The sequence below is a fragment of the Mus caroli genome, chromosome 12 (assembly GCF_900094665.2).
Source record: "Mus caroli chromosome 12, CAROLI_EIJ_v1.1, whole genome shotgun sequence".
NCBI classification, from domain to species: Eukaryota; Metazoa; Chordata; class Mammalia; order Rodentia; family Muridae; genus Mus; species Mus caroli.
Window position 1 is genome coordinate 73,085,658 of NC_034581.1, and position 24,749 is coordinate 73,110,406.

Consider the following 24,749-nt stretch of genomic DNA (forward strand, 5'->3'; position numbering starts at 1 on the left):
TGAAGACAGCTACAGTGTACTTACATGTAATAAATAAATAAATCTTTAAAAAAAAAAAGAGTTTTCATTATTTGTTTCCTAAAAATAATATATGCCCTGAAGATTTTCTTTTGAAGCAACTAAGTAACCAGCTGTCTTTTATGTTTATACTTTCAGCCAACTCAGACAGTAATGCCAGGACAAGTGATGCGGGTTACAACAGGTGCTCCAATCCCCTGCGGTGCTGATGCAGTAGTGCAAGTTGAAGATACTGAACTCATCAGGGAATCAGATGATGTATGTCACCACCAGGTTCCTGTGGCAGTATTAGAAGTCATACTCAGTTTCTACAGTGTTAAAAGATTTACTTGGATGGGGGGTAGTGTTAATGTAATATGTAGGTCTCCAGTAAATAACTGTCGTAAAAATTGAAAATCTTTTGACATTGAAGGAACTTTTATGCTATTGTTAGGGTAGAATTTGAACTATGCCTAACATGAGAATCTTCACAGGCAAACAAAGAAATTATTTCACAATAAAAACAATGATATTAACAGTTGACATATCTTCTTGCTATTGAGACTGCCTTCTAATAAAGGTGATGAAGGTGTTCTTGGATTCAGAGTTTAATATAAAGGACTTTGGGCAAGTTCTTGAACCAAATGATCCTTTCACCACTGGTTTTCAGTTCAGGGAAAAGCTCTGCCATCAAATAAAAGTCTGGAAATAATGAATTTGTGTCCATTCCCTCTGCGTTGTTTCAAATAAAAGATACTTTATGGGATCTAAGTAGGCCATTTTGTCAAGAAAACTAATACCAATTTTTAAAATCAGACTACTGTGGCTTGCCCTGCTTATGTTTCTATTGCTATGATAAAATCTATGCAGAAGCAGCTTGCAGAGGAAAGGGTTTTTCAGCTTAAAGGCCACAATCCTTCTGTGTTAGGGCAGGCACTCAAGGCAGGAACCTAGAGGCAGGAACTGAAGCAGAGACCACAGAGGAATGCTGCTTATTGGCTTCTTTCCCATGGCTTGCTCAGTCTGCTTGCTCCACATGCCCAGGGATGGCACCACCCAAAGTAAGCTGGGCTCCCCCCCCCCTCCATCAATCTTAAATTGAGAAAATGCCTCACAGGCTTTCCTTCAGGTGGAGGCATTTTCTCAGTTGATGTTTTTTGCACTTCTCAGGTGGTTCTTGCTTATGTCAAGTTGACCACATCACCCCCTAAAAAATAGCACAGGCTGCAGATGGTTCGGTGGTTTAAAGTACTTCCTGTTCTTGCAGAGGACTAAAGTTTGATTCCTAGCACACAGATTGTAATTCCATTTCCAAGGCATTCAACACCCTCTTCTCAGCTTCATAGATACCAGGCCCACGTGTGGTATATACATGCAGGCAAAGCATTCTTTACACATAAAATACATCTCTTTTTAAAAAGTAGACTATTAGGAATAAAACTAGGAAAGTTACAGTTTTTGACAGTTTTATAGACTGATAATTATACCTGTTTTGTGAAATTTAAGGAATCTTATGTTCTGAAGGAGAGATTTAAAAAATAATATATATTCTTGTAGGTTAAGTAAATAATAAAATACAACCATGCGAAAAGATAACCACCTTCCTTGTTCTGGAGTTTTGTTTTGTTTTTTTTGTTTTTTGTTTTTTGTTTTTTTTTTAAACCGGAAAGAGATTTTCCTTTTTTTTTTTTTTTTTTTCCCATCTTCCTCATATATAAAATTCAACCTTTGGCACAGATCAGATGACCTGCTCTTAAAGCTGCCCAAGCAGAGGTTTATTAGCATCAGGGAAGAACATATGCATCCTCAAACTATGAGATAACAAGGCACAATTCCAGTGTCACAATATTATTCACAGCCTGTGAATGTAAAATTGATAATTACTATAAGGTTGCAGAAATCTACAGCCATGTTATACTTTTCTATATGTATTTGGGAATCTATACCTGGATATCATTTCTATAGATATTTGGGAACCTTGACACAATATTGAGCTCCATAGCAACCAAAAGAGACGCTGTTGGCAGGCACCTTCATTTATCTCATGTGTGTGTGTATATGTACATCATTTATATATACATGTATATGCATATATATGTATATATATATGATTCTTGAGAATCTTATATACAAAATACTATTCAATGGTTTAATTGATATGTTTTTAAACCATGAAAATTAGAGAATGTACTGTTTATTGGCACCAAACCTAAGTTTTCGTGAGCGTTCTTTAAAAGTTCACACTGTACCCATGGAAGGAATTACAGAGACAAAGTTTGAAGCAGAGACTGAAGGAATGACCATCCAGAGACTGCCCCACCTGGGGATCCATCCCATAAACAACCACCAAGCCCAGACATATTGCAGATACCAAAAAGATTTTGCTGACAGGACCCTGATATAGCTGTCTCCTGAGAGGCTCTTCCAGTGCCTGTCAAATACAGAAGTGGATGCTCACAGTCATCCATTGGATGGAGCACAGGGTCCCTAATGAAGGAGCTAGAGAAAGTACCCAAGCTGCTGAAGGGGTTTGCAGTCCCATAGGAGGAACAACAATATGAACTAACCAATACCCCCAGAGCTCCCTGGGACTAAACCACCAATCAAAGAAAACACATGGTGGGACTCATGTCTCCAACTGCATATATAGCAGAGGATGGCCTAGTTGGTCATCAGTGGGAGGAGAGGCCCTTGGTCTTGTGAAGGTTCTATGCCCCAGAATAGGGGAATGCCAGGACTGGGAATGGGAGTGGGTGGGTTGGGGAGCAGGGGGAGGGGGAGGGGATAGGGGATTTTCAGAGAGGAAACTAGGAAAGGAGATAGCATTTGAAATGTAAATAAAGAAAGCATCTAATAAAAAATAAAATATGAAAAGAAAAGTTAACACTGATTTTTTTGCAAAGAGTTAGCAAATGGTTTTCTGTTCCTCTGTATTTGTATATATTTGTATATGGGCCTGTCTGATGATAAAGTATCAGAGAAGCTCATTCCTATTGATCAGAAATTATATAGACTATATTAGACTACATTATTTGAAATTATATCACCTGCTCTAATTATAGGGTACTGAAGAACTTGAAGTACGAATTCTGGTGCAAGCTCGGCCAGGCCAAGATATCCGGTAAGTTCAGACATTCAGGATGTATAACCCACTTGTACTTCTACCTTTCTATCATGTACTCGGGACAACATAAACCCACAGCTATGTCAACTAGCTATTTTTTTCTCAAGCTTTAACAGAAGTTTCTAGATTTTATGTCCCATGTCTATCCTGCTTTTTAAATGAAAATAGTAAAGATGTATAAAATTATCAAAACCAACATGAGAAAAGGGTAGAGTTTTAAGTACATAAACTAACAGTTAATTATTCTTCTAGCCAATCCAAAATTACTGAGTCCTAACCCGTAGATTATCCAGAAATTGGAATAGAAATGATTATGTGTCTATACAAGTAGCTGATAGTACACTCTCCTCAACTACCCTTAATAATGTAATAATTTGTTTTTTATGTTTAAAGATGAGGTTTCTATGCATAATTTGAATTATTTTGTTGCACTACAAAGTAACAAAGCTGTGTTTCTCACGGCTTTATGGCAGCAGGCTGAGGTATACATACCAACAAGAAAGTAGCCTCAGATTAGGATCAACCTAAGGTGTCTATATGGAAATCAACTCTAACTAACCTTATTAACATCATTCTTCTATCACAGAGCTAACCAGCTATGGACCTCTGTTAATGCTGCTAGATATTTTCATATAAATCTTTGCCTCATATCAGAGAAAGTTTGAAATTAGTACTTTTACCTATAATACAATAAAAAGAAAAATATAAAGTAACCTCAAATGTAACATTTCTGTTTAGCAGTCATAGATATTTCTATTTTGTCTTCTGTAGTGTGATATAACTCATTATTTGGCTCCTGACTCATTTCTGAACCTTTTTCCCCCCTGATTGTCTCCTCTCTAATACTAAAGTTTCCCTCTGAGTAGAGAAAAATGTTAATCTTAGCCATAATGCTTATGGTTCTGCTCTGACTTTCAGACCCATCGGCCATGACATTAAGAGAGGGGAGTGTGTTTTGGCCAAAGGAACCCATATGGGCCCTTCAGAGATTGGTCTCCTTGCAACTGTGGGTGTCACAGAAGTGGAAGTTAATAAGTTTCCAGTGGTTGCCGTTATGTCAACAGGGAATGAGGTAAATAAATAGACAAATATAATAAATAGACAATATAATAATATTATAATAGACAAAATATAATAATAGACAAATATAATAAAGGAGAGAGCTTATAAAATAAAACCTTTCCTGACATCTGTTATCCGTCATAAATGGAACATTGTAGATTATGATTCTTAACAATGGGACCACATTTCTGTAACAAAGAAATAATAAGTTGGCCTTGGCATAGTTCAGGTACAGAAGATGGGTTAGAACTAGAAACTGCAGGTTAAGAAATTGTACCCTTTCCTTTGTAAGATGAAATATAGCCAATGTCCTTTCTACAGTCTTAATACAAAAAAGAATGCTAGCTGCATGCTATAGGTAACAAACTGTGCAAGCACAGTACCTAGTCCAATGAAATGATTTGTGTATATTGTTGCTGAAATGAGGGCCCATCCATCATAGAAAATACGTGACTGATATAGGTATCATGGCTAGCCTCTCTTCTTGTCTGTGGTTTAGTTACTCCAGTAAAGTGGTAGAGCTGGATCGCATAATTCTAATTTCAACTTTTTTGAGGAACCTACACACCGACTTCCATAGTTGACTTCACCAGGTACCATCCCTGGGTGGCCTGGAACTCTCTATGTGGACCAGGCGGGCCTTGAACTCACAGATCTGCCTGCCTCCTGAGTGCTGAAGTCAAAGCAGTGGACTACTACACCTGGCTACCCTCATTCCTATTGCCAGAAATGTTTTGGTTTGGGTTGGGTTGGTTGGTTGTTGTTGTTGTTGTCCTTAAAGTATATTTTTATCATAAAATATATATAAAATTTTATCATATATGATGTATCATATATGATATATTTTATCATAAAATATATTTTTATCATAACATAATATCACCCAACTCCTGCCAGGTCCCTTCCTGCCTTCTTACCCACCCAACTTCTTGTTCTCTCCTTTTTGTTTTTTTCTCTCTCAAAAAATTTTTTATTTTATTCATACATAACTTGAACTCTATATCCATTTACAGCTCTCCATTTCTCCTCTTCCCAAACCCTAAGAACCACCATTCAACCTTCTGTCTCAAGGAATTTGACCTCTAAATTACATCATATGATTGTGATCTGTCTCAGTCAGGGTTTCTATTCCTGCACAAATATCATGACCAAGAAGCAGTTGGGGAGGAAGGGATTTATTCCGCTTACTCTTCCACATTGCTGTTCATCACTGAAGGAAGTCAGGACTGGAACTCAAGCAGGGCAGGAAGCAGGAGCTGATGCAGAGGCCATGGAGGGATGTTTCTTACTGGCTTGCTTCCCCTGGTTTGCTCAGCCTGCTCTCATATAGAACCAAGACTACCAGCCCAGAGATGGCACCACCCACAAGGGGACCTCCCTGATTGATCACTAATTGAGAAAATGCCTTACAGCTGGATCTCATGGAGGCATTTCCCCAACCTAAGCTCCTTTCTCTGTGATAACTCCAGCCTGTGTCAAGTTGACACAAAACTAGCCAGTATAGGATCCTAGAGTATTTCTTTTTGTATTGGACATTTCATGTAACAAAGTGTTCTACAGGCTGCAGCATGGGCCCAAATTTCCCTTCCTTTTTACAATCAGACATTTGAAGTGAGCTGCTTATACCTTTTTGCTCTATGGATAATATTAGAAAGCAAATATAGTTCTTCAAGTTCCTGCTTTAATTCTTTTGAGTATATATTGATCTCTTTTTAATTATATCATAGTAAGTTTATTTAGAAAAATAGATAAATATGTCAGTGTTCATTTATTTAGTGTATACTAAGTAATATTCCACATACCACTTCAGTTGTAGGAATGCAATAGTAAATGAAAAAGACAACAGTCTATCCCTATGAAGTTTATATTCTAGTATAGAGCAAAAGAAAACTGAAACAACTGCTACCATTTTGCTATGTAGTCCTTCAGTCTGATTTCTTACTCATATAAGTATGTGTGTAATCCTAGCCCTATATAAATATATATCTATATATAAAACTGCCAGTACTCAAAATGCTATTATACCTCATAATAGCAAGTCACAAGTTTCCTTCATGTCTGCAACCCATCTTTGATGGCTAAATAACACGGTTTTTTTTTTATTTTTTAAAAACGGGATATTTATTTACATTTCAAATGTAATCCCTTTTCCCAGTTTCCCTTCTACAAACCCCCTAGCCCATTCCTCCTTACCCTGCTTCTATGAGGGTGCTCACCCACTCCTGCCTCACTGCCCTAGCATTCCTCCACACTGGGGCATCAGACCTTCCCAGAACCAAGGGCCTCCCCTCCCATTGATGCCAAATAAGGCCCCTTCAGCTCCCTTCATTCCTTCCCCTAACTCCTCCATTGGGGTTCCTGTGCTCAGTCTGATGTTTGGCTGTGAGCATCCACATCTGTATTGGTCAGGATCTAGCAGAGCCTCTCAGGAGACAGCTATATAAGGCTCCTGTCAGCAAGCACTTCTTGGCATCCATTATAGTTTCTGGGTTTGGTGTCTGCATGTGGGATGGAACCCCAGGTGGGGCAGTCTCTGGATGGCCTTTCCTTCAGTTTCTGTTCCACTCTTTGTCCCTGTATTTCCTTTAGACAGGAGCAATTCTGGGTTAAAATTTTGGAGATAGGTGGTGGCCCTATCCCTCAACAAGGGGCCATGCCTAACCTCTGGATATGGTCAAAATGGTTCTCCCTCCCCTTTGTGGAGTATTTCAGCTAATGCCATCCCCATGGTGTCCTGGAAGGCTCTTGCTTTCCTGCCATCTGAGACTTTCTGCTACCCAGAGTTTTCAATCCACCCATTGCTACATGCCTCTGTTCAATTTCCTGACTCTTTGTACATCTCCATCTCCTCCCATACCTGATTCTGCCACTCTTTTTACCTCCCCCTCCTCTATTCCTCCCAAGTCCCTCCCACCCTCTACTTCCCTTGATTATTCGTTCCCCCTTCTAAGTAGCACTGAAACATCCACTCTTTGGTCTTCTTTCCTCTTGAGCTTCATATAGTCCATGTATTGTGGGTATTCCAGGTTCTTTGCCTAATATCCACTTATCAGTGAGTACATACCATGTGTGTTCTTTTGTGACTGAATTACCTCACTCAGGATATTTTCTAGATCCATCCATTTGCCTGTGAATTTTGTGAAGTCACTGTTTTTAATAGCTGAGTAGTACTCAATTGTGTAAGTGCACCACATTTTCTGATTCCATTCCTCTGTTCAGGGACAGCTGGGTTCTTCCCAGCTCCTTGCTATTGTAAATAAGGCTGCTAAGAACATAGTGGAGCATGTGTCCTTATTACATGTTGGAGCATCTTCTGGGTACATGCCCAGGAGTGGTATAACTGGGTCCTCAGGTAGTACTTGTCTGAGGAACCACCAAACTGATTTCCAGAGTGTCTGTACCAGTTTGCAATTCCACCAGCAATGGAGGAGTGTTCTTCTTTTTCCACATCCTCACCAGCATCTGCTGTCACCTGAGTTTTTGATCTTAGCAATTCTGTCTGCTGTGACATGGAATCTCAGGGTCGTTTTGATTTGCATTTCCCTAATGACTAAGGATGTTGAAAATTTCTTTAGGTGCTTCTCAGCCATTCGACTTTCCTCAGTTGAGAATTCTCTTTTAGCTCTCTTCCCCATTTTTTGATGGGGTTATTTGGTTCTCTGGAATGTACAGTGTGTTAGTCTATGTCTTTTTATTGGGGAATTGAGTCCATTGATGTTAAGAGATATTAAGGGGGGGCTGGTGAGATGGCTCAGTGGGTAAGAGCACCCGACTGCTCTTCCGAAGGTCCAGAGTTCAAATCCCAGCAACCACATGGTGGCTCACAACCATCCATAACTAGATCTGGCGCCCTCTTCTGGAGTGTCTGAGGACAGCTACAGTGTACTTACATATGATAAATAAATTTTAAAAAAAAAGAGATATTAAGGAATAGTGACTGTTACTTCCTGTAATTTTTGTTGTTAGAGGTAGAAGTATGTTTGTGTGGCTATCTTCTTTTGGGTTTGTTGAAATATTACTTCTTGCTTTGTCTAGGGTTGTAATTCCCTCCTTGGGTTGGAGCTTTCCATCTTTTATCCTTTGTAGGGCTGGATTTTGTAGCAAGATATTGTGTGAATTTGGTTTTGTCGTGGAATATCTTGGTTTCTCTTCTCCATCTATGATAATTGAGAATTTTGCTGGTTATAGTAGCCTAGGCTGTCATTTGTGTTCTCTTAGGATCTGTATGACATCTGCCCAGGATCTTCTAGNTTTCATAGTCTCTGGTGAGAAGTCTGGTATAATTCTGATAGGTCTGCCCTTATATGTTACTTGACCTTTTTCCCTTACTGCTTTTAATACTCTTTCTTTGTTTTGTGCTTTTGGTGCTTTTGACTTTTATGTGATGGGAGGAATTTCTTTTCTGAACCAATCTATTTGGAGTTCTGTAGGTTTCTTGTACGTTCACGGGCATCTCTTTCTTTAGGATAGGTAAGTTTTCGTCTATAATTTTTTTTAAAGATATTGACTAGCCCTTTAAGTTGGAAATCTTCACTCTTCTATACCTATTATCCTTAGGTTTAGTCTTATGGTGTCCTGGATTTCCTGGGTGTTTTGGGTTAGGAGCTTTTTGCTTTTTTCATTTTCTTTGACTGAGAAACATTTTCTATGGTATCTTCTGCACCTGAGATTTCCTTTTCTATCTCTTGTATTCTGTTGGTGATGCTTGTGTCTATGACTCCTGATCTCTTTTCTAGGTTTTCTAATTCTGGGGTTGTCTCCCTTTGTGATTTCTTTATTGATTCTTTTTCCATTTTTAGATCCTGGATGGTTTTGTTCAATTCCTTCACCTGTTTGGTTGTGTTTTCCTGTTATTCTTTAAGGGATTTTTTTTGTGTTTCCTCTTTAAGGGTTTCTACCTATTTACCTGTGTTCTCCTGTATTTTTTTAAGGAAGTTATTTATATCCTTCTTAAAGTCCTCTATCATCACCATGAAATGTGATTTTAAATCAGAGCCTAGCTTTTTCAGTGTGTTGGGGGTATCCAGGGTTCACTGTGGTGAAAGAACTGGGTTATGATGATGCCAAGTAGCCTTGGTTTCTGTTGCTTATGTTCTTGCCCTTGCCTCTTGCCATCTGGTTATCTCTGGTGTTAGATGATCTTACAGTCTCTGATTGTGGCTTGTCCCTCCTTTAAGCCTCTATGCCAGCACTCCTGGGAGACCAGTTCTCTCCAGGAAGTATTTGGGTATGGATAGGTGTGGCTCAGGGTCAGCTCGGTGGTGGGGGTGGGGGGCAGATGTAAACTGGAAGGATCCTGTCCCCAGCTGTTCCTTGGTTCCTGTGTCCTGATGGCTCTGGGTAGATCCCTCTTGGGCCAGGTATCTGAGCAGAAGTGGTGTTCTCATCTGTGCTCTCAGGTGTATCAGCACTCCTGGGAGACCTGCTCTCTCCCAGTGGGATTGTGTATGGAGAGCTGTGAATCAGGGTCAGTTCCAGGATGAAGACAGAAACCGGAACCTATATAACCGTTCTCTATTATAAGTTCCTTATATTAATCATTTGTCTATTATAAGACATTTAATTTGTTTCCCATTTTTATTGGTAGCATAGATAATGCTATAATGAACATTCAGATTGATTTGAATATTCCATTTTTCTGTTCAATTCATAGCCTTACCTAAGTCAATGCTTTATTTTAAAACATTAAATCATGTGTTACTTAATTGCCTCCAAAAGCATCATATTATTTGCCTTCTCTTAAATATTGGAAAATTCTTTTTTCTATGCTGTCACCAATACTGAGTATGTTTATTGTTTAGTCTTTCATAGCCTAATTTCACTACTTATATTCATTCATTCATTAATTCAGTCATTTAAAAATGTGTTGGCATTTCTTTACTTCAGGCCATTATCATACTTACCCATATGGGTGATCATACTTGCATGCATACATGCACACATACATATAGGAACTTATTTTTTTTAGATTTATTTTTATTTATATCTGTTTCTGTGGGTGCTCTTGGAGCTCAGAAGATATTGTTGGATTCCCATGGAGCTGGAGTTATAGGTGGTTGTGAGATGCCCAATAAAGATTCCAGGAACTGAACTTGTATCCTTTGGAAGAACATCAAGTGATGTTACCTGCTGGGTTCTTCCTTGTTTTGGGGGTGTGGGTTTTGTTTGTTTGTCTGTTTGTTTGTTTGTTTGTTTGTTTTTGTTGAGATAGGGTCTCTTACTAAAGCTAGAGCTAAACCACCACTGGGATTACAAGCTTTTGCTGAGGGACCACACTTGTTTCTTGTTTGTTTGTTTGTTTGTTTGTTTGTTTAATGTGGGTGCTAGGGTCCAAACTTCAGCACTTGACCATCTGACTATCTTCCATGCCCTAAGCCAATGTTTTATGCTTAATAACCTTAAATTATGTTTAAAAGTGGTAAATATTCCTCTTTCTTGTCTTGTCTTGTCTTGTCTTACTTTATAACCAAGTAGCCAAAGGAGTTACGCTAACCTTATTTTTCTCAGATAAAGCTATTTGGAGAAAAACATCTTCAGTTTATAATCTGACTCTGTGTGTGTGTGTGTGTGTGTGTGTGTGTGTGTGTGTGTGTGTGTGTGTTAATCTAGTTGGTATGGGTGTTCTAAGGTGTACATATATCATCAAATTAGTTTGTGCAACTAGTAAATTTTCTAGAAAAATGGAGAAAGAAAAGTTAAGGTTTAAAAAAAGAGATGCTGCTTGCAAGGGAAATGAAAATAGTTACCATGACAAAATGTTATAACCTTGCTTTACATAGAAGTCTTACGTGCAGGCAATGCCATTTCAATGTATGAGAAAGCAAGTCTTAGGTGTGTGATGAATTCACTAAGACTCTGAAGAACAGAAATAGTGGGAGGTCTCTTATGATAAACTAAGTGGATTTGCCATTTAGAAAAATTAAGACGTATTCTCTTCATAAGGATTTAGCAAAAGAACTTTTACCTTTCTTGCAGACTTCCTTTTGATGTCTTGCATAACAATAAAATGCTAATCATTGAATATCTAAAATTATATTTCCCTTTTGTTCTAAAAGTATTTTTGTGTGAATATTATACTCATGTTAAAAGAACTCCAAGTGCTGCACTTGTCCTTGATGAAGGAATGTCGTTTAGAAATAAAAACATGACCAAACAAGCTAAAGTTAACACCAATAGGTAGTTTAGTATTTGATGAATGCATGAATTCATTAGCTAAACATAAAAATTAAACTTTCAACATTGAACCCTAAAATTTAACAATCTAGAATGGGTAAGGAAATCTCTCTCCAGTCCAGTTTCTCAAATAAAATAAATCATTTATAGACTAATAAAAAATCTTAGTAACAGATATAAATGTAGTCAGTTGGTAGATAAGATGCTTATTAGCATTAGATGGAAACTCTAGCAGCTCTTCATGTAGGGAAAAAATTAGCACATACCCAATCAAACAAACAAAATGTCCTAAGGTCCTTATTTTATGACAAAAATAACTAATTTTAGGAGTTAAACCAAAATATCATAATTCAAAATGAGTGAATTCGTTAACATAGAAAAAAATCCATATTTGTTACTTTTCTACTGCTGTGATAAAATACCATGAGCAAGGGCAATTTAAGGGTTTGTTTTAGCATACAGTTCTAGAGGGCTAGAGTGTATAATGACAGAAAAGCTTGCCAACAATCCCTAGGAACAAAAAGCTAGTTCATCACATAATTATCTGCACACAGGAAACAAAGAAAGAAAATAGGAAGTAAAGTATGGCTATAAAACCTCAAAGCTGGCCCCCAGTGGTTTACTTTCTCCAGCAATGCTAAACCTCTAAAAAGGTTGCATAATGCACTAAACAGTACTACCAACTGTGGTCCGAATGTACATGAGGCTATGAGGGGACATTTAGCATTCAAGCCACTATATCCCCTGAACAAAGAGATTAAAGGAGAATCTTAGTGATAAGACTTCTTACCTAAATCCTTTCCTTTAACTTATCACACTTATTGATTTATGTGTTTTGGGGGGTGTTGAATCAAGGTCTTATGTAGCTAACTCCTAAGTGGCTAAGGATGATGACCTTGAGCTCCCAAGCTGGAATGCAGGTCTGTACCACCACCCCTGGCCCCTGTACTTGCTCCTTGCTGAGAAGCTCTAATGCTTCACAATTGCCTTCAGATCAAAAATCATCTTTATACCAAAGTGGCATATTTTGAGATGACATATTTCTCTATCATATTACAAAATCTTAGTAGTACCTTAAAGGGAGTGAACTACAACAGTTTACATACCTGATGTTGAGGACTGGGGTTGGTTATTCGGTGGTTCTCAAGGAGATTTAGTGAGGACAGTCCAAAAAGAGACCAGTAAAAATTTGCCAAGCAGGTGACTTTCTTTTTTTGATATTTGAATCGTTCGCACCTTTGTAGCCAACTTGGGGCTACAATTAAATAAATTTGTTCATGATCTACGGCAAAATACAGATATCTAAATAAGTTTGGAATTAAAAACAATATTGCTTCTGATAATTTGAGTTATACACTTAGTTTGGTATAGAGTTATACATAAGTTCATGAAGTTCATGTTTCTACTTCATTCCTCAGAAGTAAAGAAGTTTTTTGGCAGGGCACCAACTTGTAAGGCTTTACAAAACTCAGATGTAATATACTGACTGCCTAGAACTGGGGACTTGGGCTATTGCTTTGGAGATGTTGGTAACAGAGTAGAAGAAAATTTGGAAATCAAGTAGAATAGAGCCAGGAATAGTGACATACATCTTTAATCCAAGCACTTGAGAGGCAGAGGGGTCTCTGTAATTTGAGAACAGCCTGGTCCATATAGTGAGTTCCCAGCTAGGTTGTACAGTGAGATCCAGTCTTAAAAAAAAAAAAAAAAAAAAAAAGAAGGAAGGAAGGAAGGAAGGAAGGAAAGAAAGAAAAAAGGAAAAAGGAAAAAAGGGAGAGGATTTAATCTTTGAGACCCTGGGAAAAGAATAGACTACAAAGGAAAAATTAATGTCCAAAAGTTGGATATTGAAAAGCTAATAAGTTAGTTCTATTGACAATACCAAAAAAAAGAAATGTTGTATTTTTCCTTCCTTTGTATTTTAATTGTAATATGTTTTAATTCCTGACATAACTAGAAATATGACAGAAAACAGGATTAAGTTGTAAAGAGGACAATTGTGGGTTTATTCTCATATATTTAGCCTTTAATTCTGTATTCTTCTTTGAAAATAATGAATTTTAAATCCACTCCATTTTTTCTCATTCATTCTTTTTTTCCTTTCTTTTTTCTTTTCTGTAAAGATTTATTCATTTATTATATGTAAGTACACTGTAGCTGTCTTCAGATACTCCAGAAGAGGGCATCAGATCTCTTTACGGATGGTTGTGAGCCACCATGTGGTTGCTGGGATTTGAACTCAGGACCTTTGGAAGAGCAGTCAGTGCTCTTAACTGCTGAGCCATCTCTCCAGCCCCTTATTCATTCTTCTTTATTTCATTTATTTGTGAATGTAAAAGGGGAAGAGAACAAAGAATAGAAGACTAAATAGTGATGGGAATCGCCTAACTTTCTTTTTTGTTTTTCTTATATTGAATATTTTACTTATTTACATTTCAAATGTTACCCCCTTTCCCAGTTCCCCCTTTGCAAACCCCTATTCCATTCCCCCCCCCCTGTTTCTATAGGGTGTTCCCCTACACTGGGGCATCAAGCCTTCACAGGACCAAGGGCCTCTCCTCTCATTGATGCCTGATAACGCCATCCTCAGCTACATATCCACCCCCTTTTTTAACCAGCTATTATTTCATTATGTCAGTTTTACAAAGTACTGGTTTTCCAGTTATCTCTAACTATTCTACTATTTCTGGAACTATAACAGAGAGGCAAAAATAAATACTATAATACCAATAACAAGAAGAATAATATAAGCACACAATTTTCTTTCTATAAAGGCAGGTTGTGGTCTTTATAGAATTATGAGTTCAATACTTTTGCTATTTGAATCAGAAAAGTCATCTATATCAGCACTACAATAGCAGCTTTCCAGTCACTGCCAGTAAAAGTAGGCTACACTATCCTATAGCATATGATAAAGGTAAATTAGTGTAGTGTTTAAGGGAAGACTTTCAGGTGACACAACATGGCAAAGTTGTTTTCCAATTTTCTTATAAGGAAATAGTTTCAAAGCCACTACTTCTTAACATGAAGCCAAAACTCTGGAGACATAACATCTCTAATGCATCAGAAAGAAGATTAAAGGGGAATCTGTGGTTATTGCCCTGGGTATTCCATGTATTAACAAAGTCTCTGAGATAGTAGGCTTGCCTTCTGCCTCCTTCTCAGTCTACTTCTAAGTGGTATTTTGGGTCTGAGGTTGGAGCTCAGTACTGTAGCACATGGGCCTGAGTGTGATCCTTAGGACCTTAACAAGAAAATGTCTCTGAGACTCTCTCTCTCTCTCTCTCTCTCTCTCTCTCTCTCTCTCTCTCTCTCTCTCTCATCATCATCATCATCAGGGAGGGTTGAGGTGCATACACACCATGGTGTATTTGTAAAGGTAAAAGTACAACTTTGTGTAGTCATTTCTCTCCTCTACCTGTACATGAGTTTCAAGGACCAAGCTTAGGCTGACAGACTTTGGTCTGTAAATGTTGCTGTTATTTCCTCAGATGAAGTGATGAGATTAGAACCACACCCAAGCTGTGTGAATACAAGGCTTAGGCTGAGTGAGCCCAAAGCATTTCCTTCTCTATTCTATCTATCCCTAGGCCTAGGCATAGAAGCTTCTAGCCTCCATACAATCTAATCTTACAAGTTGACTGATTCAATCTGGCTTTTCTCCGTTTCCAACCGAATTACTCTGCCTGGTCTCATACTAACTTTGGCAATATGTTCTAATCTTCTGGTTCCTTCTCATTCTCTGGCTAGTTCTATCTTTACCTATGTTTAGTTCATTCTTTGTGTAATCTGTCTGTAAAACTATCCTGGTAAAACACACACCACTACCATCACGGTCTTTTCTCTCTTACTGCTTTTAAGTAGCCTCGCTCCCTCTGCTGTTCTCATGTGAGTTGATCATCTTACTTCTTACTCATTCTATCAGACCTTTCTCTGATTTATCGTTATGCCTGCCCCTCAATTAGATGTCACTTTCAAACATTGCTGTTTCCTTCTACAAACTAACCTTAGCTTTATTTTTAGGACTTATAGGTGTGTACTAATGGCATGTCTACATTCCAGCCAGATCATACTATAATCCAGGGTGTGTCTGTACTCTGGCTGGATTATAGCTTTGGATGTAATCCCTTACCAGAGCATCCATGTTGCTGGATTAAAATTCCTCTACAACTTGCTGACACCCATCTTAATGGCCCTCAAAATATAATTTATACTTATTCTTCAGTGTGAGTGTAGTCAATAAGGGGTCCGTTGAGTCATAAGAGTCTGTGTTCACACTGTAAACAAGTATGGTGTAAACTAGCCCCTAGCAATGACAGTATGAGAACCAAAGGGAAAGTAAATACCCTGATCATGAGAAAAGATAATCACATTTATTGAACTATTAATAACATAACATATTAATATCATTAATACTACCATGTAGTAATGTAGAGTATTGTAATATTGGTAATATATTGATAGTAATGATATATAATCAATAATATATCACGTTTATCTATGTAAACTGTTACTTAAATTCTGACAAGTACTTTACAGGGTAGCTGTAAAGTCACTTTATAAATGAGCACATTAAGGCTCAGAGTTTAGGTAATTTATATTTTGTCTGAACCCAAAGTTGCTCCTACTGTACTGACTCAGCTGGCTCCTTATTAAAGCATCCTAACATAAAGTAAGTTTTCTTCTGTTTTGTTGACACCACTGGTAGATATTAACTCAGAGAAATGGAATTGTGGATGGGGATGGAGACAGACAGACAGACAGATAGATAATAGAATATGTCTGTATTTCTTGTTTAAGTTTGTATCTCAGACACAAAATATGTTTCTTTCAAAGAAGTTTTTCTTTAATAGTATTGACTCCACTTCAGAAAACAGACCAAAAAGCTTGAAAGAAAAAAAAGCAAATGGTTTTTCTCTTCAAACTTGAAAATATTAGATATTCTCATTGTCAGATAAGTTGAAAGAGGGCTAGAGATAATGCATCAGTAGTTAAGAGCACTGGCTGTCCTTTCTATCGGCCAAGGTGTGACTCCCAGAACCCACACAGCAGCTCACAAACACCTCTAAGCCCAGTTCCAGAGGATCCAGCGTTATCTTCTGGCTTCTGTGGGCACCAGGAACACAAGCACAGACATTCATGTAGGCAAAATACTCATCCATATAAAAAGTATTTTAAGATGAACTGGAAGATAGTATTTCAGACCAAATAGGATTTTATAATAATCAGTTTCTAGGAAAGTCCAGTTTCTCCTTGACACTATTTCCAAATTATAGCCAAAGCTGGTGTGAAATCTGGCCACTGTTCAACATTCTCCTTACAATACTTATTCAAAGATCTTTTGAGCATAATTATACATACTGGATGCTGCCATAGATAACCAGATACTAAACTAATTCACATTTAATTTCTTCCATTATAATAGAATAGCAACTTTACCTAAGAAAATAATTAGAGGTTTGTTTGTTTTTTCACATTGTAGCTGCTAAATCCTGAAGATGATCTCTTACCAGGAAAGATTCGGGACAGCAATCGATCAACACTTCTAGCAACAATTCAGGAACATGGTTACCCAACAATCAACCTGGGAATTGTAGGAGACAAGTAAGTATAGCATTTTGTTTTAAAAAGTAGTTATTCTGAAATATGAATGTTTAGATTACTGGGGTAAGTGGAGTTGGTGCTAAAGAGACAAATTGAACAACGTGGTTTTCTCATTGGTCATATTTTTCAGAAGCCTGAATAGAGGTGCATTCGACTATATTAGTAATAAATATTTCTTAAATGGGTATAACAAAAGGAAAAGTATTTCACTTTACTGTGGTGTGTTAAGTTGAGGTTTTACGTGTCAGTGTAGCTGACTTTATTCTGGAGACTAAGGATAGTGAAGCCATTGCTGTTCACACTTTGATTTCAAGAAAGACATTGGGAAAACAGATACAAGGCCTAGGAAAAACTATCAAAACTAGTATCACCTGATTCTCTGACATCTAAGCACAGTTGTTTTCCATGGGCTTAATTTTATATCATTGTACAACCCAAACTTCTTCCAGCTTCACCTATTTAAGTGCAAAAGAGGTGCATTAACTATACCTGCTCATATTTAAGAGCACATTGCTCCCTAACTACCAAGTCAGTTCAGATCTTTAGTAAATTCTCCAAAAGTTTCTTTCAGTTGCCAATGGTATGTCTCATCATTAAAAAAAAAAAAGTCTCTGTTTTCTGAGCATCCCACTACTAAGCAACACTGCTACTTACTTAGCCCTTTTCATACGATACAAATGTCTGTTCTCTAAAAGTGTCACTACTTGTAGTAATAATTTACTAGGTTATTACATAACCTAGTAAAAATAAAACAAGATCCACTGGAGTGATAGATACCATATATCCGTCACCTGTATCTCCCTTATTTTCTTTACCACTGTAGAAAGCTCATTATGCATTGACCCTTCCTTAATGATGAGTGCTTTAGAAAGGCTCTGATCTCAGTTCACAAGGTATGTTCTACTAACATTATTAACCCATCCTAGATGGGAAATGGCCACAGGCCAAATCTTGAACATCAATATTATATGGGTAGCTTTTTAAAGTTCTTCTTTCCTGAGATTATTTGATGTGTCTTTAAACTTCATTCCTTTTAAAAATTCTTACTCATATGTTCACCTGGCTGTTTAAAGAAGCTGATGATCACTATGCCGGTCACCTAGTATCAGAGGCCACCTCCTAGAAAGAAAGTGGGAAGAGCTTCACAGCAGGAGAAAGATATCTAGTTCTTTGAATTTGGACCTAATCAGTAATCTGTCTTTCAATATAAATTTTAAGCACCCAAAACCAGGACATAGCTACAACTTTAAAGAACACACACACACACACACACACTTCTGAGAGGAGGTAGGATGGACTTAAGAGTTTAAAACCACAAGGATAAAATAAGCAAGAAACAAACTCAGCATAAAACCAAACAGTGGTGCTGGCCCTGCCTTCAATTACATTTATGAATTCTTTATGACATGGAAGGGTAAGGGAGCTTTCTAGTTATTATTCATATTATTATATATCCTAGCCCTAAATTGCACTGTTCTGACTCATAATTCTATGTATTCTTACTTCTATTCTTCACTTTCCATGTTGGTTTGGTTTGATATTTTCCATGGGGTATGTAATGTGCATGCATGTGTGTACATGCCTGTTATGTAGCACAGGCAAACTTCTAATTACCAAGGGTCTTGGCCACTGCAGCCAGGTTTGGTTTTTTTTGTTGGTTTGGTTTGGTTTGGGAAGAATCTTTATTTTTTTTTCTTTTTTCTTTTTTAAGGTACATAGGTATTTGGTAGACTGTATTACTGACATTATCTTACCATAAAAGCAAAACACCTTTAAAGTACTCTTGTGTTAGTGTATTAATAGATATAACTTTTTTAAAAAGCAGGTTTAAAAAGCAAGTGGAAAAGGACTGATTTGTCCTTTGTTAAGAGACTTACAGAGTGATGAGATCCTGAAGTGGGAAAGCAATTAGAAGAGATAACATCAAGGCCCTCAAGGGGCACAGACCTTTCATGCCTTTCAGATTCAGGAACGAAGGGAATTTTCAGGGTGGGAGGATAAAGTTCCATAACATGGTAACCTAGCCTGCATGCCAGAAGTCACAAGGCACTGAAAGTAAAGTTATAATTCAAGGGTGTTTCCAGCTGCAAGAAGGGAATTGCAGGAGCACACAGCAACTCTCTGCCCCAGAGAGAGCTGAGAGAGTAGGGGAGACTGAGATGGAAGAGGAGCCTATGATCTAATACTGCTGTAAAGTTCTTAATTAATTTGTGATAGACGTTTCCTGATGATGTTGTAATGTTGATTTTAAATTTAACCTCAAAGCATACTGTGAAAGTATAATGAACAACAAACTATAAAACCAGGATAGTGGGCAATTCAGAGAAATGTGCCACTTTCTAGTGTATACCCTTTTATTTGGTAGCAATACCTTATATAAAACTGAGAACAGGATTGTTGTTTGAGTGTTGCTAATATAGGCTTTTTCAGTCTTAGAGTGCTGTATTAAAGGAGCTCAGATGAATGGTTTAGAACTCAGAGGTGGAGTGTGGGAGGAAAGAATGGACTGCTTTTCTAATGAAAATCTGTACTAGGAATTTAGCAAGGGAAACAAGGTACATCACTGTCCAGCTATTGATATTCTGTGTAGGTTGCCTCTTCATTCTTTTTGCTATGTATTCCCTTTTCTAGTGAAAGCAAATATTGTTATACAGAAGCCTTTGTGAGAACCTCTACAAGGAAACAAGTAGTCATGGGAGGAACTCTGGGTGAGAAACAGCTCAGGAATGTTTTCAAGCATAGAGCCAGGCTGAGCTCTTACAGATAAGGGTAGAAAGTGATCCTTATATTCTTGTCGTCTGAAAAGTCCTGAGTGTGGCTTTTAGTTTCTGTATGGTTATACTTTATAGCTCTTGTTCTTATCATTTACCATGGTTTTTTCAGTTAATATAAAACTAGAAGAGTGTTATAACTGTTTAAACCAATTTAAGCTAAAGTTTGCCAGCCATTTGTTTGTTTGTTTAATGTTTGTGTGGGCATTTTGCCTGCATGTATATCTATCTATACAGCATGTGTGCCTAGTGCTGTGGAGGCCAAAGAGGACATTGGATCCCTAGGGCTGAAGTTATAGGCAGTTGTAAGCTGTCTTGTGGGTGCTAGGAACCAAACCTGGATCTTCTGAAAGAACAGCCAATGCTTTTAACTGTGGGTCCATTTCTGCAGCCTATAACATTTGCCTATGTCTTGTGTACTTTTTGTTTAAAAAAAGAAAGTTGAGTGCATAAGTCAGTGAGAACTATAAGAGGAAGGCTTCAAATACCTGAAAGTTAACTGTATTTTTAAGTGGTCTAGAAATAATAAGTCTACATTAAAATATATTCTCTATATTTTGCACACACTGTAAGGAACACAATGTGTTGGAGTTTCTAGGGATTTGGTTTGTCTCCTTTCTTTCCTTAAAAAAGGTCTAATTTTGAAACCCAGCAATGTTAATGAATTCCTCTAACATTATAAAGCTAGTTAGTGCAGAGGCAGAAATGGAATCTAAATATCTTTGCTATAATTTTGAAAATGTGATGAAAATATATCAGAAGAGCTGTAGCAACTCTAAGCTCAAATAGTCAGAACAAATTTTATAAAGTCCAAAAATAATTTGAAGAATTAGTAGCATTTGGATAGAAAAAGATGATAGGTTAATCCAAATAGGAAGCATAAATTTTGCAATATTAGGCTAGACTAATTAGAACAAAAGGTTGGGGTAGAAAGAATACACATAAATTTGGCACATATTTGGGGTTAGACTTGCCCATACCAGTTGAATTTGAAGCTTTTTTTAAAAAGCAGAAGTGGTATAGTAAGTCATTATTTAGAAAAATAATTTGATTGCAGTGTTTCAGATAGGCTAATGGCTGAAGGAGACTAGACTTAAGAGTGATACAGCTTACTCACTGTTTAGTCGGTCAGCAGGAAACATTCATTGTATCTGAACATAAGCTACCTGGTTTTAATGAAAACCCCACTTATGAATCAGCTGAAGTGGGCTAAGACTTCACCTTTCTAACTGTAAAAAGTGATGGTGTGACTGTCCCAAGGTATGGTTGAGGGGAAAGTTTTAATTGCAGAGAAAGAGAGAGAGAGAGAGAGAGAGAGAGAGAGAGTAGCTAGGGGCATCTGCAAGAGCACAGAACTGGGAGAGAAAGAAGTAGACTGAACACAACTAACAGACCAGTCTTGGCCATGGGGGACAGGGAGTGAGCAAGAGAAGAGAAAGAAACAGCCAAAAAAGGGGGGAGAGGGAGGGAAGAGAAAGGAATAAGAGAGGAAGACAAAAGAGGGAGGAGAGAGTGCATAGCTGAAATAGCAGAGTTAAAAGAATAAGAAGCTGAGGGTGGGGCTGGAGAAGTTTAGGGAAAGGGCGGAGGTGAGAACTAGATACCTGGAGGCCAACATGTGCTTTGGTATGCTAATAGACACCACTGATAGCCATTTGTCCCTTCTGACAGTGAGGAGGAACTGGCTCCTTTGGTAGAGGGGAAAGAGCACCAGAATTTGGGGGAGTATTGATCCTTTTGGACCTAACACTAAGGAACTTGTATGTTTACCCTAAGCTGCTGATCCATGGGTCACAGAAAGTAGCACTAATGCAGTAAATTCCGTGCATCCTACTGTGAGTTTTAAGTAAGTCATTGAAAATACAAAAGAGAGACCTTAGCACTGAGGAGTTATAGGCTAATAATAAAAACACTTCCAAACATTTCAGATATTAAACTCAGATTTCAAAAATAGAATTAAAAAGAAAGCAATCAAGAGAAATGGTAAAGGCTGTCACATNGCATGCAATAGTACCACTGTTATTAGTGTTGATTCATCTTCATTNGAACACTTTATTAAAATAGTCTGTTTAGCCAGGCAGTGGATTTTAATNTCTAACTGGAGGCAGGCATATCTCTAAATTTGAGGTGAGCCTGGTTTACAAAGTTCCAGGACAGCTATGGATACACAGAAAAAACCTATCTCAATAAATAAATAAATAAATAAACAAACAGCTGTTGTGCCTCTTTAGCAGTTTTATATCCTGCCATTTGTAATCTATGCTTTCTTGGCTTTTGAAGCTTTTCTTCCTATGTTCATTCTGCTAATACAAGTTTTCCTAAGGCTCTCCCTTCCTATGGCTTTCGGTCCTCATTCAGTAACAGCATTGGCTCCCAAATCCTGTCTTCCCTTCCTTGAATATGAAACTAGTCAAGCTTATACAAGACAAATGAGAACCATCTGTTTCAGTAACCAGTCAGCCTGTTTGTACTACTAGACAGTATGAGTTACTGGGTGCCATTCATGCCAGGAAATGCAGAGTTGTAGCCAACACTTAGTTAAAATATTGGTCATCATGTGAGTTTCAACTTTTATATTTTCTTTCTAGTTTCCTCATAAAATTGCTTTCATGTTTAGCCTAAACATAGTAGGTAAAGAATTTGTTACATTGAGTCAATGTGTGTACTTTCCCAACAAATAACAGTAAGCTTCTTGATTAATAGGACAAAGTCTATGTTGATAGTCACTGTGTCTACAGCAATTGGAGAGGGTGCGTCTCTTGGACTGGACAGCCACCTTTTCCTATACTGTCTTCACTTCCCATCAACCTTAATTTAATTCAAGGCTGAAGAATTGGCTCAGTTGTTAAGAGTACTTGTTATGAGGGCCCAGTCTTGCGCGCATCCTACTCGACCAGCAAGAACGACGCTGCAACAGGATCCTTCTGCACACGTTTATTGGGAGAGCTTGATTGTAGAGGCGAATAGACCCCGAGCCCAGCACTGGTGCTGCTTTATATAGGCCTAGGAGAGGCGTGTCTCACACCCGGATTGGTTGTGCTTGGTTGATGCTTACCACCTCATTTGCATGCCTACATCTGATTGGTTACTTTCTCTTCTGATTGGTTAACTTCTCTCTCTTCTGATTGGTTAACTTTTCTCTCATCTGATTGGTTAACTTCTCTCTCATCTGATTGGTCAATTTGGGTTAATTCTCAAAACCTCATCTTGGCAAAAAACTTTCCTGCCTATGTATGCGTGGTGGCCAGCAGAAGCCTGTGCCACTCTGCAACGGCACATGTGGCTTCCCACAGCCCAGCTTTGGTTCCTATCACCCACACGGCGGCTTATGGCAATCTATAACTCTTTAACTCTAATCCCAGGGGATCCAAAACTCTCTCCTGACATCTCAGACACCACCCGTGTACATAGTGCACACACACACACACAAACACACAAGCAAAACACTCAAACACAGAAAATAAAATCACTTTTAATCAAAAATATAAAGTTCAGTATTAATTGGGTTCATTTCATTCCAAAAACTGTTTTTAACTATTATACTGTTTGTACCTCAGCTTAAGACACAACTCAGTAACAAAGCTTCTCAAGTACTGACTTGGACCTTGTAACATTTCAAGACTTGAATTCCTTCCTGTAACTAAGTAAAATGGCCCCCCTTCTGGAAAAGAAGACTTCTTAGGAAGCCATCCCCGCTCAAATCCTGCTGAGTTACTTGGCTTTGTCTTAGACTGTATTTCGATTTCAGCCTTGCAGCTGCCAATTTGTAAAGCTGCCTCTTCACATAAAAGCACGAAGTAGAAGATTAATAAGTACTGAGACAGCAAATTGGGTTCTTAAAAAATTGGCACATTTCGCAAAAATTATCAAGATAGACTTACTAGTACATTGATGCCTCACAGCTTCCAATTTGTGAGCCAAGCAGGTTTAACTTCCTAGTGCTTCCCTAATGCTCTTAAAGTGGGGCTTTTTTAATCAACTACGAGAGTTAGATTCCACTTTAATTGGTTATTTATAAATTGCCTTCTTCTTATTAAGTGAACTCTTCTTCTCAAAATATAGTTTTAAATTTTGATCAAAAGAATGTTTCTCATGTATTAAAAACTATTTTTCTCATTAACAAAGAATTCTTCATACTTTAATGAACATGAATTTAATTAAAAGATAGTCTTCTCATTCTTAATGGGTGACTTCTTTAGTGGCTATTACAGTTGCCTTTCTGAATCCCTAAGCCTTGATATTTTGTTTCTTCAAGTAGTTATCTCTAAATAGTACTATACCAGTAGAAATTTTCTACCTGTATAAAGTGGGGACATGACGGCTCCAAGATATGTTTGACAGGAAGGTTTTTATTGTAGCTATGTCAAGTACAGCCAGAAGCATCTGGAAGCGTCCAGATGAGGAAGTGAAAGCCGTAAACTACACATGGACAGCAGATGAGACCAGGCCAAGAGAGGAGTAGGAGATGGAGAGCAAGAAGAGGACCAAAAGAAGCAGACAGACAGACAGCAAAGAGCAAATGGCTGAAATGGCAGAGTTATATGGGAATGAGAAGCTGGAGGAAAGGATGCTGATGATGGAGATAGGCAGAGTAAGAGGAGCCATGGGAAACTGAGAGAGCCTGGAAGCTAGCATGAGCTTTGGTATGCTAATAGGCACCACAGGAAGCCATTTGTTCTCTTTCTTTTCTTTTCTTTCTTTCTTTCTTTCTTTCTTTCTTTCTTAATTAGATATTTTCTTCATTTACATTTCATATGCTATCCCCTTTCCTAGTTTCCTCTCTCCCCCCCCCCACCCCACCCCCACTTGCTCCCCAACCCACCCACTCCTGCTTCCTGGCCCTGACATTCCCCTGTACTGGGGCATACAATCTTCACAAGACCAAGGGTTTCTCCTCCCATTGATGGCCACTAGGCCATCCTCTGCTACGTATGCAACTAGAGACACAGCTCTGGGGGCTACTGGTTATCATGCCATGCTGGTCATTGATATGGTTCATAGGTGTCATAGCTAGTTAG

General features: G+C 38.0%; 1 protein-coding gene across 10 annotated transcripts in view; it reads left to right on the forward strand.

The window, feature by feature from the left end:
• The window catches only part of Gphn (gephyrin), a 420,062-nt gene that overhangs the window by 363,152 nt on the left and 32,161 nt on the right, over window positions 1–24,749 (forward strand). For all 10 annotated transcript variants that reach the window (XM_029484276.1, XM_029484280.1, XM_029484278.1 and 7 more), the window contains 4 exons: window positions 157–276; window positions 3,060–3,118; window positions 4,040–4,193; window positions 16,839–16,960. In XM_029484276.1, the coding sequence (XP_029340136.1) occupies window positions 157–276; window positions 3,060–3,118; window positions 4,040–4,193; window positions 16,839–16,960 (455 nt within the window). The remainder of the gene's footprint in view (window positions 1–156; window positions 277–3,059; window positions 3,119–4,039; window positions 4,194–16,838; window positions 16,961–24,749) is intronic.